At 36.7% G+C, this 16,309-nt stretch overlaps 1 protein-coding gene across 1 annotated transcript in view; it reads right to left on the minus strand.

The window, feature by feature from the left end:
* Nucleotides 1-14,170, minus strand: part of LOC108101990 (catenin alpha) — a 33,153-nt gene extending 18,983 nt beyond the window's left edge. The window contains exons 1-3 of the mRNA XM_043209543.1: nt 13,920-14,170; nt 1,776-2,152; nt 293-610 (exon numbers count right to left, since the gene is read on the minus strand). Coding sequence (XP_043065478.1) covers nt 293-610; nt 1,776-2,152; nt 13,920-14,091 — 867 coding nt within the window. The 5' untranslated portion in view covers nt 14,092-14,170. The remainder of the gene's footprint in view (nt 1-292; nt 611-1,775; nt 2,153-13,919) is intronic.
* Nucleotides 14,171-16,309: the final 2,139 nt, after the last annotated feature.

Raw genomic sequence — 16,309 nt, forward strand, 5'->3', positions numbered from 1 at the left:
ATAATTTCAGCAAGATAGTTTTAAAATTGGGAGACTAGTTTACATAGAAACCGACACAGAAACCGAAAACAGATATATTTGACAACCTTATCATAACAGAAGAAAAATATGTTATTTTTAAAATTTTTGATAACACTAGTCGTTTTGTAGACCAAAGCATATAGACTTCGGGTCGTCGAAAAAACTTTCTTTCTTTTTATCGACGGTACAGATTTAACACTAAGACATCTAAAATTAAAGACTGACATGTCTTAATCATGACCAATTATTTAAATCATTTTCTTTAACTTACGTCAAAATCATCCAATGCTGCAGCTAGTTCTCCTGCTCCACTGTAAATATCTGTCGGTTGGGATGACTTTCCTTGAGCAACATCGCTGATAGTATTCACAGCATCACAAACTTGTTTGAGAATAAAATCGCGATTTACTTTTGCTAGATCCAGTTCGGGATGGCGAACATATACTTTTGATGCAGTCAAAAGCATAGTAGAATGCTTTTTAAGCATCGCACGAGCAGCAGCTAAATCATCTCTTAACTGAGGATCCTTGAGTTCCTGTTGACGTTTGGCTGCTTGTTTTATAAGTTCTCCAGCATTGCGACCGAATTGCTAATGAAGAAATTAAGTGTGGATTAAATTGACATCTAAAAAAAACTTGTTTACCGAAAATAAACATTTTTAAAAAGAAGATATATATTTTTTTTATGTTTTTATGGTCTTTATAATAACATAAGATATGATTTAACATAGGTGCCAAAAAGCCGAAATAGGAACCAAATTTTTTAAAAAATATTAAAAAATTCAACCGGATATTGCATCGTGACGAAAAAAATACAGTGCAATACTGCCAAATTTAAGCTTAAAAACACGCTGTTGCATACGTATTTATCAGTGATCGGCACCCTTGCGTGTGTGCGTATCAGCGACACTAAAGATCTTAAACAGGGGTGCTCAAATTCGTCTTATGGCAGTGCGTTTACTTACACACCCACAAGAAAACGTGTACATATGTAGCGGCGCGTTTGTGTTGGGGCGCAGCTGTGCACTGAGAGAAAAAAAAAGTTTTTACCTCCAGAACTACGAAGCATATTACGAATTGTACTTCGCATTTAAAGTTTATGCTAAAATAACTGCTCTCTAATTCATCATTGATCTTAAACCAGGGGTGCTCAACGCCTATACACTGAGTGCACTTTTGTTTTTGTAGATGCTCTGTGCTTATGGGTAGTGCGCGCATAAGCACCGTGCATATGGGCTTCGATTTGCATGCGAAACAAAAACAATTTTGCTTGTTTCTTCATTACATCTCTATCCGTCGTCACGCTTCGCTGAACGCAATGTATTTTGTTTTTGTTTTTTCCTCGAGCACATGCACTGAAACTTATTTTTCTGTCTGCGTTGGCTTTTGATTTATTTCGTGGTGGACCATCGTAGGTGTTATGTTAAATTGTTTGGCGGATCAAAATGAGTGATGAATTAGAGAGCAGTTATTTTAGCATAAACTTAAATGCGAAGTACAATGCGTAATATGCTTCGTAGTTCTGGAGGTAAAAACTTTTTTTTTTCTCTCAGTGCACAGCTGCGCCCCAACACAAACGCGCCGCTACATATGTACACGTTTTCTTGTGGGTGTGTAAGTAAACGCACTGCCATAAGACGAATTTGAGCACCCCTGGTATAAAAGCTTCGGCTAGCCGAAGCTAACTTTCTTTCTTGTTGTTATTAATATGAAACAAGTGAAAGATTAAAAAGTAATGATTAATGCAAAACATACCCTCATATTGTCCATAAGCTCGTCCTGACTTGATGCATTTTTTAGTTTGTTTAAATCATCCTCCACAATATGAAGCGATTTGAGAAGTAAATGAACATCTACCATGTCAGCTAAAATGAGCAAACGAGTTACAGCTGATAGCAGATTTCTAGCTGCTCGCACCATATTCCCTCTCTTTAAAGAACTACATGGATCTTCGGAGAATTCCCTAGCTGCAATACTCATAGCATCGCCGGTTTTTTTCACTTCATCGACAGCTGCTAACATTTCTTGAGTAATGTCGGGGTTCTCATAGGCAATCTGTTCGCCTTTTTGAATAAAATTTTCCGTAGCCTTTTCCACAGCTGCAACCAACGCGCTTGCACGTTTTGATTTTCCTATAAATACATAATAGAAATTTGTATAAAATTGTTTTAATCTTACCGATATCCAAATGACAATTTTGTTTAAGAGTTAGAAACCGAAATAAAACCTTAATCATAAGAACAGTTCCATTTCCGACACTTGTTATTTCTTATTACGACTAGAAAAGTTGAAAAAGAAGGTTCTTTATTTCAAAACTAAAGTTTTGCACAGATCTACATTGAACTCCGACAAATTTGATCCTGGTTTTGGTTTAAGATCCGATATTAACGATTGGCTTCCCTGATCGGCATTTTTCTTCTCTCCATCTTTGGAAGCTTTGTGTTTCAATGATGCAACATGAATTTCGCAACAAGCTACAAATCCGCCTGCCAGATTTTTTAAAAATTTGGATGCGGTATATGAAAGAAAAGTTTGGCTACACAGTTGGCTGTGCGCAAACGACTGCTCTCTCTCAAGCCGTCAAGCGAGATGGAATTATTAAGTTTTTTTTTTAAATTTTCGACGAAATTATCTGTGATTTGTTAGCCGCCGGTGGTAAAGTGGATGACAAGAACAAGGTGTCTCATTATACCCTTGCAGAGCGAAGGGTATTATAAATTTGGCCAGAAGTTTTCAACGCTGTGAAGGAGACACCTCAGACTCCATAAAGTATATATATTCTTGATCAGCATCACTATCTAAATCGAAATACGTCTGTCATCCTGTCTGTTTCTATGTAAACTAGTCTCTCAGTGTTAAAGCTATCTTGCTGAAACTTTCCCAAAAGGTGTGTAGTTATTGCACGCAATATATAAGTCGAAACGGGCCGGATCGGCCGACTATATCGGAAAGCTCCCATACTAGAGAATAAAATAAAAAATTCTCACGCCGTTGTTTTTGATCAGATCGATTTGATTTCTTACCGCTATTGAATTTCGGATAAAATGTTTTCAAAATCGGATAACTCCATAATATAGCTGCCATAGAAAATATCGAAAAATATATAAGGTTGTCAAAAAAGTCTTGTCTTTTAAGTCTTTTATTGAATTTTCAATTTTATATAAAATTGGTTATAATAATACGATTTAACTCTCTCTTGTGGCCAACTTCTCGTTCTCCGGACTATACTGTGGATGCAAAAAAACCTCCCATTTGAGCTCCCGGAGCTTCTGGCGTGTCACCAAAGATGTGTGTGGCCTGGCGTTGTCCTGATAGAAGACAATTCGGCCTCTTTTGATCAAAGATGGCCTCTTCTGCATGAGTGCTGCATTCAAGCGGTCCAGTTGTCCCTGCCAATCCCACCAAACACACAGAAGAACCTTCGTGGCCGTCAATCTAGGCTTGGCCACCGTCTGGGCAGCTTCACCGCTTTTCGACCATGACCATTTACGCTTTACGTTGTCGTAAGTGACCCACTTTTCATCGCCAGTCACTATCCGCTTCAAAAACGGGTCGATTTTGTTGCGATTTAGATGCGATTAACATGTATCCATACGGTCAAAAATGTTTTTTTGCGCCAAGTCGCATCGAGCTTCTTTTTGAATCCAAGCTTCTTCAAATAGTTTATAACGGTTTGATGACTCATACCCAGCTCTTGGCCGATGCTACGGCTGCTACTATGCCGGTCTCTTTCGACCATTTCATCGCCATTTTTATCGCAATTTTCGACGACAGGCCTTCCGGAGCGTGGCGCATCTTCGATCACCTCTGCACCAGACGAAAACGTTGAAGCCATCGTTGCGCGGTGGAAATGGAAACTCTATCGGGTCCATAAACTGCACAAATTTTATTGGCAGCATGAGATGCTTTTTTGCCTTTATCATAATAGTACTGTAAAATATGCCGTATTTTCTCTTTATTATGCTCCATGTTTGCGACGCTATAACTCACGAACGACTAAAAACAAACAGCAATAAATCAAACACGTGTTAGCACGTGAAAAGAGCTAGAGCAAAAAGCTCTAGCGTGAACCGATGCGACGAATAAAACTAGAGCTACGTGCTTGCAAAAACACCTAGCGGAAATACCGCAAGACTATACCTATATACACTGGTCGGCATATATATTTTGACAAAATAAAAATGAAATATACTCGAAACTTGAACTTGCTTCTTTAAAAAAAAAAAACTTTCCCTCGGCTTCAGAACTAAAATTTTTGGATGCAAAAAGTTTCTTTAAACAAAAATAATAGTAAATGCAAAAATAATTTTTCAAAAATCATTTTTCTTTTATTTTTATAATTTTTTGAAAATGTTCAGAAATACGCATTTAAGCCATATTTTTCTCTTTTCCATACAAATTTTTTCCGACATTGTCAACTTCCAGTTTCCACGGAGGAAAATTGTCGAGTTGCAGCCCGTATTCGGTGGCCAACACGCGCATTGCAATATTGTCGCATATAAAGTGAGTTGCTACCTCATCACACTGACAAACATAGCATTTTAACGCAATTTTTGTGGTTTTCATTTATGAATTCCAAGTGAATTAAGTTTTTTCACATATTATGCAAACCTTAGTGTTCTCTTCTCAGTTAATTTCATGGACAAACGGGTATTGTGTTCACTGTAAAATTGTGAAAAAAAAAGAATTTTTAATAAATTTAAGTTGAACTGTGAAAATTATGTGGATCGTGCATTTGAGGATAAATTCACCACTCTATCCATAGCCCAAAATGCTTAGAGGACGACGTGCAAACATTGGCCGCAGACATCCAAGCCAGCAACAAGTATATTCACAAAACTTAAGCGAAGAAAGACAAATGAGCACATGGAGATCATTTGCATCATTCAATCGCTTGGCATTCCAATAAGATCCCACTGCGAACTACAGTGATAATGAAAATTTAGATATTGGACCAATGGCGACTATATACCGATATTGCAGTGCTTTCAATTTTAAAAGAGAAACGGCTGGATTGTGCTGCGCAAGTGAAAAAGTCAAACTGGAAAAGTGTTAAATCACCATCTTTCTATACTTCCATATATTTGAAAAATGTTGCAACATTGACTATTATTTTGTTAAATTGTGTTGACCAGCGAAGCGGACACAGGACCTCTAGTTTTCCACATTTTCGAGGTTCGATGAAATTTTCGTTTGATGAAATTTAATTCGGCATTCAATAGTCTACAAAACAGCATAAATTCAAAAAATCATGATTCTCTGGTGAAAAACAACGATCTTATCTTTTTATTATACCCTTACAGAGCAAAAGGGTGTTATAATTTCAGTCAGAAGTTTGCAACGCAGTGAAGGAGACACCTCAGACCCCATAAAGACATTTTCGCTATTTTCTATGGCAGCTATATGATATAGTTACCCGATTTCCATAAAAATTTAATTCGAAATTCAATAGTAGTTAGAAAATACCATATGAAAAAAATCAAGTCGATATGATCAAAAACAACGGCGTGAGAATTTTTTTCAATCTCTCGTATGGGAGCTATCTGATATAGCCGCCGATCTGGCCCGTTCCGAATTATACACTGCGTGCAAAAGCTACACAACTTTTGGTTAAGTTTAAGCGAGATAGCTTTAAAACTGAGACACTAGTTTACATAGAAACAGAGAGACCGACAGAAGACAGACGTACGGACGTATTTCGACTTTGTGGAGTCGGACGTGTCTCCTTCACTGCGTTGCAAACTTCTGACTGAAACTATAGTACCCTCTGCAAGGGTATAAAAAAAAAAACGATAACATAGATATAAGAGATTTTATTGTATAAGGGTGTCAAATATATCCCTTCTGTCTTTTTGCCTTTAGAATTTGCTATGTACAATGCGCTAAAGAGCTCGTATCTGGCAAAACTATAAATCATTTGAAAGGTCTTGACATAAGCTACAAAACGATTATTATTTCTACATTACGTTTACATAAACATGAAGTTCACTAACGAATTTGGAAATTTGCGCTATTTTAAAGTTTTTCTTTGTTAAAGACAAATCCGCTTGAGAAACGTTCCGTGAGATTAATGGTGTATTGGAGGATGGTACTCGGAGGGATAGCTTCGTCGATTCCGAGCCGCTAAAAACGATACCATGGATAGGCAGCCGGTGAAAGGCGAATACCGGTCAAATCTTGAAATACATAGTTAGATCAGCTTAGGGCATCACGTGACATCGCCCAGGAGATGGGAGTTAGGCCCCAAGCCATTGTAAATCATCTGCAAAAGGCTGGAATCAAAAACAACTTGATGTTTGGGTGCCCCATGATTTGACGCAAAAAAACCCTTCTGGATTGAATCAATGCCTGAGATATGCTGCTGAAACGGAACGAACTCGACCCATTCTTGAAGCGGATATTGACTGGCGACGAAAAATGCATACGACAATACCAAGCGAAAACAGTGGTGGTTGAAGGACGCTGAATCGTTCCAAACAGTGACCAAGCCGGGATTGCGGGCCAGAAAGGTTTTGCTTGGTGTTTGGTGCGATTGAAATGGAATTATTCACTATGAGCTACTCCCATATGGCCAGACGCTTCATTCTACCATCTACTGTGAACAAGTGGACCGCTTGAGGCAGGGGATTGAAGACTTTTGGCAATTAAGCAATCAGTGTGTAGGAAAGGAAAAGGGATATTCCTAAGTGTTCCTCTCTTTCTCACTCTTATAACACGAATCGTTGCTTGCAAACGACGGCGGCCCGACTCCAAATTTGTCTTCTCACTTGCAATAATATGGCGGATGCCATAAATATATTTTATACTGTAATCCAGACTTTTTTTTATTCTTGTGTTCCGAAATACTATCCGTCTATCTCTAGCAAACCTCCTTGGTTCAATAAAGAGTTGACACACTTATACTACGGCAACATCGGATCAGGCAATAGCCGATTTATTTGCCCAGTTTTTTCAAACAACATAGTCACCTCACTATGATCAGCCCTATTCTTATGCTGTATCCAAGTCGAATTTAGTATTCTGTCCCACGTTAAGCGAGAGCTCCCTACTTTGCGATCTTCAGCGTGTTAAGCCTGTATATTCGCCAGGCCCCGATGGAATTCCTGGCTGTGTGCTTAAATATTGCGCGGAAGCCTTGTGCAAGCCGCTTCTCAAATTGTTTACCCTCTCTTTGGAAACGTCACAGTTTCCCCATATGTGGAAGGAGTCTTTTGTCATTCCTCTTCACAAAAAAGGTAACAAATCGGATGCAAGCAATTATAGAGGTATCTCTAAATTGTCTGCCATTCCTAAGCTTTTTGAAAAAGTTATCACCCCTCACTTGCAGCACCTGTGTAGGTCAATAATTTCACCGTGTCAACACGGTTTTATAAAACAAAGATCAACAACCACTAATCTCTTGGAGTTTACTTCATTCGTGATAAGGGGTTTTAAACACAATTTTCAAACAGATGTCATTTACACTGACTTTAGTAAAGCATTTGACTCTGTAAATCATTCACTTCTTATAAGGAAACTTGACTTATTAGGTTTCCCAGTTGATCTTCTAGAATGGATCTTAAGTTATCTGAATGGCAGGACACAAAGGGTCCTTTTTAAGAATTCACTTTCTTGTGTTCTCCGAGTCACCTCCGGCGTCCCTCAAGGGAGCCACCTTGGCCCGCTACTATTTACCTTATTTATTAATGACCTTCCATTAGTAATAACACACTCTCGTGTACTTATGTACGCAGATGATGTTAAATTGTGCTTGCAGTATAAGGACATTTCTTGCCGTTCGAATTTACAATCCGATCTAGATAGCTTTCAAAAATGGTGCAGTGATAACTTACTCAACTTAAACGGCTCAAAGTGTAAGCTTATGACCTTTTGTCGAACTGACCCGATACGGGGGCTTACACTCTAAGTGGATGCTCTTTGGACAGAATAACTCAGGTGGATGACCTTGGTGTTCTTCTGGACCCAAAATTAAAATTTTCTATCCATATTTCGTCTATGGTGAATAAAGCCAGGAGTGTGCTGGGATTTATAAAAAGGTGGTCAAAGGAATTTGACGACCCTTACAGAACTAAAAATTTATTTATTTCGCTTGTCCGTCCAATTCTTGAATATGGATCACCGGTCTGGAGTCCCCAATATGGAGTTCATTCGGATCGTATTGAATCGGTCCAAAAAAATTTTTTACTTTTTGCCCTACGGCGCCTAAATTGGGATGCAAACCTTTTATTACCCTCCTACTCTAGTAGACTACTTATAATTAATTTACCCTCCCTAGCCAACCGTAGAACGATGCTTGGAACAGTTTTTATGTTTAATCTTATTTGTGGTAAAATTGATAGCCCCGACTTAGTTAGCAGGCTAAACTTTTCTGTTCCAAGTAGATTAACCAGAAATTACATCCCCCTAATTTTAAATCAATGTAGATCTAACTATGAACTGCATGATCCCTACAGAGTATTGTGTTCTGACTATAATAGACTTTATCCTATTATATCTATTTCTGACTCTCTGCCGCTCTTAAAGCGATCTCTTCTGACTTTTTTGGCTCATAATTAGATCTTATTGTCTTCCTCCTCATTTTCCTCGGCCTTTTTCTTATTTTTCTAAGTCGCGACTCTTCTCTCGTGAACCTCGTTTTAATAATCGCGTCAAATTCTCGCGAATCGTGCCGTACGATACACGGCGGTCGCCCCTCGGTCGGTTGGGCGGGTAAGTGGGCCGTGGGACTACGCGCGTAAAAAAAAAAAAAAAAAAAAAAATTCTTTCGATCGGAGAAAAATGAAACTGCGTCATTCATTTAAGTAGTGCGTCGACGATTGGTTGTGAAATTACTTCACTTGTGCAACGGGCAGCGGAAATGTTTAAAAATCATGTAAGTGTCGTTAATATTACAAAAACATTATGTTTTTTACTACAAACTTATTTAAATCTTTTTAGGATTCAGCCATACATATGTCCCATAAATTCGTTTGAAAGGTAAGTTTGCATTAAATTAAAAAAAGTAATATATAACATGTAATAATAAAAATATTTGTACCATAGATGGACGCAAAACAGCCGATGTCCTGCAAATACTCCACAGAAGTGGTAAACAAAAACTTTCGAATTTCATATTATTTATGTACTTATTTCTTATATTACAAAATAAGATATATTAATAAAATAAAAAAGAATTAAATATATATATATTGTTTTTCATATGAATTTGGGGATGAAATTTTTAGGCTTGACATAGATGATTTCGCTAAGGACATCCTCGCCAAAGCCATTGATGAAAACTTCGCCTCCACGTCAGCTACGAAAGCAACGATGGCTTATACGAATTTTCTCCATACAAAATTCGTATAAGCCACCGACGACTCGTTCGATGAAACGGACAAAAAGTTCATCGAGAGCGACATGTATCCCGAAAACGGCGGTGCCATATAAAATGTCTCTATGAACTCGCGCCGCCGCGGCTACGGCTGCTACCCCCACTGTCGTCGGTGCGGCTTCGCACACTTCATCGACGACAAAGCAATTTTGGAACTGCAGGGGCGTTTTACCAGGACAACACCACAACTCACGCTTCGTTGATGTGTCGTCAAACAGGAGCTCGGATGGGAGGTTAAATCGGATCCGCTATATAGCCGGAACATAGCACCAAGTAATAACGGAAATAAAATTATAATATCGTTGTTTTTCATAAGACATTGGAACATAGAAATTTCTTAAAAATCTTAAATTTCGAATTAAATTGCATTAAAATCGGACGATATAGTCGTATAACTGTCATAGGAACAATCGTCGAAAATATAGAATCTACAGGCAGGTTCTCACCTTTTGGACCCGAAAAAAACACTTTTTTTTAGAAATTTTTTGATAAAACGGTTAAAGATACAGGGCTGAAATTTTTTCTGCATATGAACACACATTTGTTTAGGAAAAAAATTTTGAAATTAATTCAATATTTTTGGCTGAACGTAGTTTATTTATTAGAAAGAAAAACATTTAGGAACAATTTGAAAAACAAATTTATAATGATTGGTTTATCCCAACGCAGTCAATCACTTTCGTAAGCTCAAAAAACGTAGTTTTGAGAAAAACGCGTCTAAAGTTATGGCTTCAAAAGACCGGTGCTCGACATGTGCTCCATGGAAAGGCCTAACTCTTGTAGTGTTGCAAATTTTGATCTGAAACTTTTGGACCACATTTTTGGAACATATACAGTGAATCACATTAATATTCGGTTTTTCATTTTCTCAATTTCAAATCAAAAAAAAAAAAAAGATTAAAAAAAGACTTTCAAAAAAAATTTTGATAGAAATTGAAAGCCTTTTTTATTTCCTATTCATAGAGATAAACACAAAAAAATTTATTTAAAATTAAAAATAAAATTAAACAAAAACGAATAACAACTTAAAATTTACGTTACTTTAATTTTCGGTATTTGCCTTTAGAACTAAGAAAAAACTATTTTATCTAAAAATTAAATTTATTCTAATATTAAGTGTGATAACCATTATATTTAATGGTATCGCTTAAACGTTTTGGCATATTTAAAATTTTTTTTTAGTGTATTTGCCGCCAACTTTCGCCCACTTCAGGAAGAGTTTTTTTTAAATCCGCTAAAGAAGATATCGGCGTTTGGTGTACACGGCGGTCAAATTCACTCCGCAATTTTTCAATGGGATTGAGATCAGGTGCTTGGGGCGACGTTTCCAAGACTATTGGGCAGTTTTAAAGCAACCAGGACTTGTCTTTATGGGCTTTGTGCTTTGGGTCATTGTCCTGATTTAATTTAAATACTTTTTCAATACCCATTTTCTCCGCCGACTGCTTAAAATGTTTTTTTTTAAATTGTTAAATACTGATCTTGGTTCATGATGCCATCAATAAACACCAAGTTCCCCACTCCTTTTGTGGAAATGCAGCCCCAAAACACCACACTTCTCCCAACGTGTTTCACTTTTGACTTAGGCCAAACCATGGTCTTGCCGTCACTCCGGAAAAGATTAAATTTGCTCTCGTCTAGGAAAATGACACCAGCTTTGGTCCTTTTTGGAGTACTCCTGGGCACAGTTTTTCCTCAACTTTCGGTTGCGGCCAGATAGCAAAGGTTTTTTTCGAGCGATTCTGCCGTTGTACCCATGTTTTTTTTTATGGTACGCCAAAAAGTTTGCGCCGCAACTGCTCCCGTGATCGGCAAAGAGTTCAGCCAACAGTTCGGGAGCACAAAGTCGAGGATTTTTTTCACTTTTCGAAATTCCGGCTTCTTCGCGATCCGTTAATTTTTTTTGGATATCCTTTTTGCTTAATTGAAGTCACTCGTCCTTTATTTTTGAAGAGTCGGACGATGTCACCGACTGTATTGGGCTTCATTTCAAGCATTTCCGCAGTTTCCTTGTAGGTTTTGCCCTCTAAGTGATTTCACTGCTCCAAGGATGCACTTTTAACTTTGCGGTCCATCTTGAAAATCGCTGCTGGTAGTAACTTTTTTTTTGTTTGATCGTAGGAAATGAATACCAGAATTACAATAAATACCGAATATTAAAGTAATGCCATTTTCAAGCTTTTTTTTCTTTTAGCCGTGATTCTTTTTTTTAATTTTTAATAAAGTCCTAACATATATATATCTTCCTAAAGGTAAGTAATATTACAAACTTTAATATACCATTTTTCAAATTTCGATTTTTTTAGTATTATACATTTTATTCGCGTTTAAAGTTGCAAAAAAAAAACCGAATATTAATGTGATACACTGTATATAAGGTTTTTTAGTTTTCTTACAATCGTGATCATACAATCATGATTTTTTGGAAATAATGTTATCTAACGAGTGCCGACTTTCATGAAAATGGGGCGCCTATTAAATATAGTTGTCATAGGAACAATCGGTGAAAATATACAAAAATATAAGATAACTTATAAAACCTTTATGCATTTTAAGATGACTGCAATGGTGTATAAGCTTCAGCTCGCCGAAGCTAGCTTCCTTTATTTTTTTATTGTTGTATTTTCGAATGTAGAACTAAATCTTAATTAATTTTAATGAATGAAATGAAAAGGCTGTTTATATATATATATTTTTTTTTTTTTTTGCAGAGACTTTAGGCTCTTAAAAACAAATAACACAGGGGTTACTCGGAACATACGATAATACCATAACAAGCGTAACCGAAACTCGCCCAAAAGAGTTACCGATATTCTTTGATTCCCATTTTCCATGATAGAATAAGTACTTATTCTTCCATGCCCTTAATCGGGTTTTCGTGTAACCCGACTGCTGTAAACTTTAAGAGGAACGCGAACCAACCATATTTTGCAAATTGCGCACAAGTATATCTACATACATATGTATGTATCTACAAACGGAAACTTCGCCTTCTTTACATAATAATGCACCAAAGAACAACGACCACGGGTAACAAGGAAAAATGTATTAAAAAAAAGCTTTCGAATGGTGTGTTAAATTCCACATCTATTATGTTCCATGGAAAAGGCCTAGTATGTGTTGTCATGTACATACCCTGCAGTTCTGGCTGTTCACAAGTGAATTTCGGCAATTGCCAATCATGTGTGTAGGAAAGGGAAAGGGATATTCCTAAGTTTCCCTCTCTTCCTCACTCTTATAATACGATTTCGTTGCTTGCACCCGACGGCGGCCCGACTCCAAATTTGCCTTCTATTCTTTCGTTTTTCTTATTGCACTGTTGTCATTCTCCGTTAGAAACAAAAAATTGGTTACCGATGGAAAATACGGCTGAGGGGCGCTCGACTTATGTATACTCTTTTGATGTTAAAGTTCTTCAAATATTAAACATAATATATATATAAACTTATATATACATATAATATATTATATATATTCAACATTATATAAATTATTGAACCAACATAACCATAACACAACATTGATTGCAAATATAGATATAATATGACTCGCGTGTTATTTATGGTCGGTTATACCCAAAAAAGAAGGGTATACTAAAAGGGTGAAAAATAAAATTCAACTGCTCATTCTTTTGCGTTGTGCGTTGACAATAAGTTGTGAAATTACTTAAATTGCGCAACGGGCAGCGGAATCGTTGAAAAATCATGTAAGTGTCGTTAATATTACAAAAATATTATGTTTTTTACTACAAACTTATTTAAATCTTTTTAGGATTCAGCCTGTATGTACGATAAATTCGTTTGAAAGGTAAGTTTTCTTTAAATTAAAAAAAGTAATACATATATAATATGTAATAATAAAAATATTTTTTGTACCATAGATGGACGCAAAACAGCCGTTGTCCTGCAAATATTCCACATAAATGGTAAACAAAAACTTTCTAATTTCATATTATTTATGTACTTATCTCTTATGTTACAAAATAAGATATTTTATAAAATAAAAAAAAATATATATATATTTATTGTTTTTCATATGAATTTGGGGATGAAATTTTGAACATTGGCATATATGATTTCCCTAAGGGCGACCCTCGAGGAAAACCCCGCTTCCACTTCCGCTACGAATTCCTCTATGCCTTATACGAATTTTTTCCACACAAAATTCGTATAAGGCACCGAGGAATCGTTCGATGAAACGGCCGAAAAGTTCATCGAGAGCTGCACCTATGAAGAAAACTTGAATCCCATACAAAATTCCTCGCGCAATTCCTCGGTGCGGGCATACCTCCGTACCCCGGTTCCTCGGTGCTTCCTCGCGGATTTCATATAGGAAAAAGCTATTTTGGAACTGCAGGGTACATATGTATGTAAATTCAAATAAACGCATACTTACATATACATACGTAGGTATGTAATTACTGAAATGTGTATACATTCAGTTTTAAGGGACTTTTTCGTTATTAAGTTATTATGAGCAATATACTACGAGCAAAGAGTTTCGTTAATGATTAATTGAGGCTTTACCTTTTTTCTTTTTGCTCGGACCTTTGGTATTAACAAGAGTGGTAACTTGCAGCACCAGGGGCTCCAGGGTTTTTTCAACTGACATTGTACGAATTTCCAAATTTTTCGGATCCCATTTCAAAGCTATTTGTCCAAAATCGGTTAATGTTCCCATTTTATCAGGTAATAGCATTAACTTTTATAATTTTCCACAAAACTGGGAGTCTTCTACGATGAAGCGACGACGCCTTTTTCGTCAATTGACTTAAAATTAAAGGTGCCAGCCCTGAAACAACAAAGAGGTGGCATTTTATACACTATTCACACATTATCACATTGTCCTTTCTTACAGAAACACTAAAAAATATGTTAAGAAAATATTATCAAGTTAATGGAAAATAAATGATCGTTTAAACTTTTTACCTTGGAAAATGGAAATTTCCTCGGAAAATCAGCGGAAAACTCTTACATGCACGTCATGCATTGCATCGCCCGCTACCAGCCCTCACTGTTATCGGAAATTTAAGGCTCGATATCTCGTAAACGGTGCGAGAAATCGAAAAATTTTATTTATTAAAAAGTGTTTATTTTGGGCCAATTACCCAAAATATGTCCTCAAATCTCCCCTATGCATGACGTGCATGTAAGAGTTTTCCGCTGATTTTCCGAGGAAATTTCCATTTTCCAAGGTAAAAAACCTTCTGCCCCTCCTAAGGGGGTTATTATCTTATGAAAAAACCCTTGATTTGGTTCCCAAGTTTTTTTGGGGCTGAGATATAGCTGAAGTCAAAATTCCGAAGTATTACCGCTGTCTTAAGTACAATCATCGAAGGCGGCACTAATGTTTTTCGTGCTGACCGTTTTAATGTTTACGGTAAGCAAATAAGTTAAAACCAACTGGAAATCCCTTTCTTTATTGACAATAAAGCAAGTAGATTTAGGTGGTAAACTGTGAAAACTCACTATTAAGTTGTCTCGATACCATTCAATTGTGACAATAATAAGGCAAATTAATATATATGCTAATAATAATTGGCCATCACAACCCTTGACGGGTCACAGCCTGTTGCACGATTCGCCTCCAGCACCGGATGTAGACAGGGCTTCCATCACCTGGTCTTGCCAACGCATCCGGGGTCGTCCTCTCCTCCGTTTCCCGACAATTACCGCATCAAACACCTTACGGGCCGGAGTGTCTTCTTCCATACGGGCGATGTGACCCAGCCAGCGGAGTCTGTGAATTTTAACTCGACTGACTACATCAACATCCCCGTACAGCTTATATTGTTGGCATCGCCAACGTAAATCGGACCAAAGTTTTTTTTTTATTAAGCTATTTAAACAACATGCTATTTAAACAATTTTGCCCAGATCTATTTTTGAATGCTACTCTTTGGAAGTCGGATATCACATTTTGCACAATTCTCAATCATTTTGCATCGATGGTGTCGTGTGAAAAGCATATTTTTGTAAATTTTAAATTTCACCGACATTTCCTGATTTTCTTATCCTGGTTTATGATCTAGAACAGTGTTTCCCAAACTTTTCGGGACCGCGACCCATCTACACGAATGTTTTAAGATCGCGACCCACCTTGTGTCATGAAGATAAAAAAGCAGCTTGCTGCAACAGTATTTATGTATTATGTATTTATGTATCTTCAATAAATAAAGAAGAACAACTTTTATTATATACAGTAGAATCCGGTTATAGCGACTTTCAAGGGACCGACGATTTTTCGTCGTTATACCCGGAAGACGTTTTTCAATTAAAATGAAAAATTTGGCACGATTTTAGTTTCCGGGGCGCCAAGATTTGAGGACATATTTTGGGTAATTGGCCCAAAATAAACACTTTTTAGTAAACAACATTTTTTGATATCTCGCACCGTTTACGAGATATCGAGCCTTAAATATCGGCTTGTAGTGCGGCCGTTACACTGGGAAAAAAAATTTTTTTAAGAAATTATCTCAAAAATAAATATAGCATATGTATCAATGCATAAGTGCGCGCGTAATATAGCATATGTATCATATGCTATATTATTTTTTGAGGTTATTTGTTATAAAAAAACTAAGCTAAAAACTGAAAATTGGCCAAAATTTTAATTTTATAAAAATTATCTCAAAAAAATAACATAGCATAATATAGTGCGCGCGCACTTATGCATTGATACATATGCTATATTATTTTTTGAGGCAATTGTTATAAAAAAAAACTAAGCTAAAAACTGAACAAATAAATTTAAGTGTTCGTCTTCGACCGAAAGTACCGCAAATCTTGAAAGTTCCACGAAAAATATGTGCAATAAGTAATTTCGCCTGCTACCAGCCCTCACTATAATCCGAAATTTAGGGCTCGATATCGCGTAAACGGTGCGAGAAATCGAAAAATTTTATTTATTAAAAAGT

The sequence above is a fragment of the Drosophila ficusphila genome, unplaced genomic scaffold (genome assembly GCF_018152265.1).
Source record: "Drosophila ficusphila isolate 14025-0441.05 unplaced genomic scaffold, ASM1815226v1 contig_106, whole genome shotgun sequence".
In the NCBI taxonomy this organism is placed as follows: domain Eukaryota; kingdom Metazoa; phylum Arthropoda; class Insecta; order Diptera; family Drosophilidae; genus Drosophila; species Drosophila ficusphila.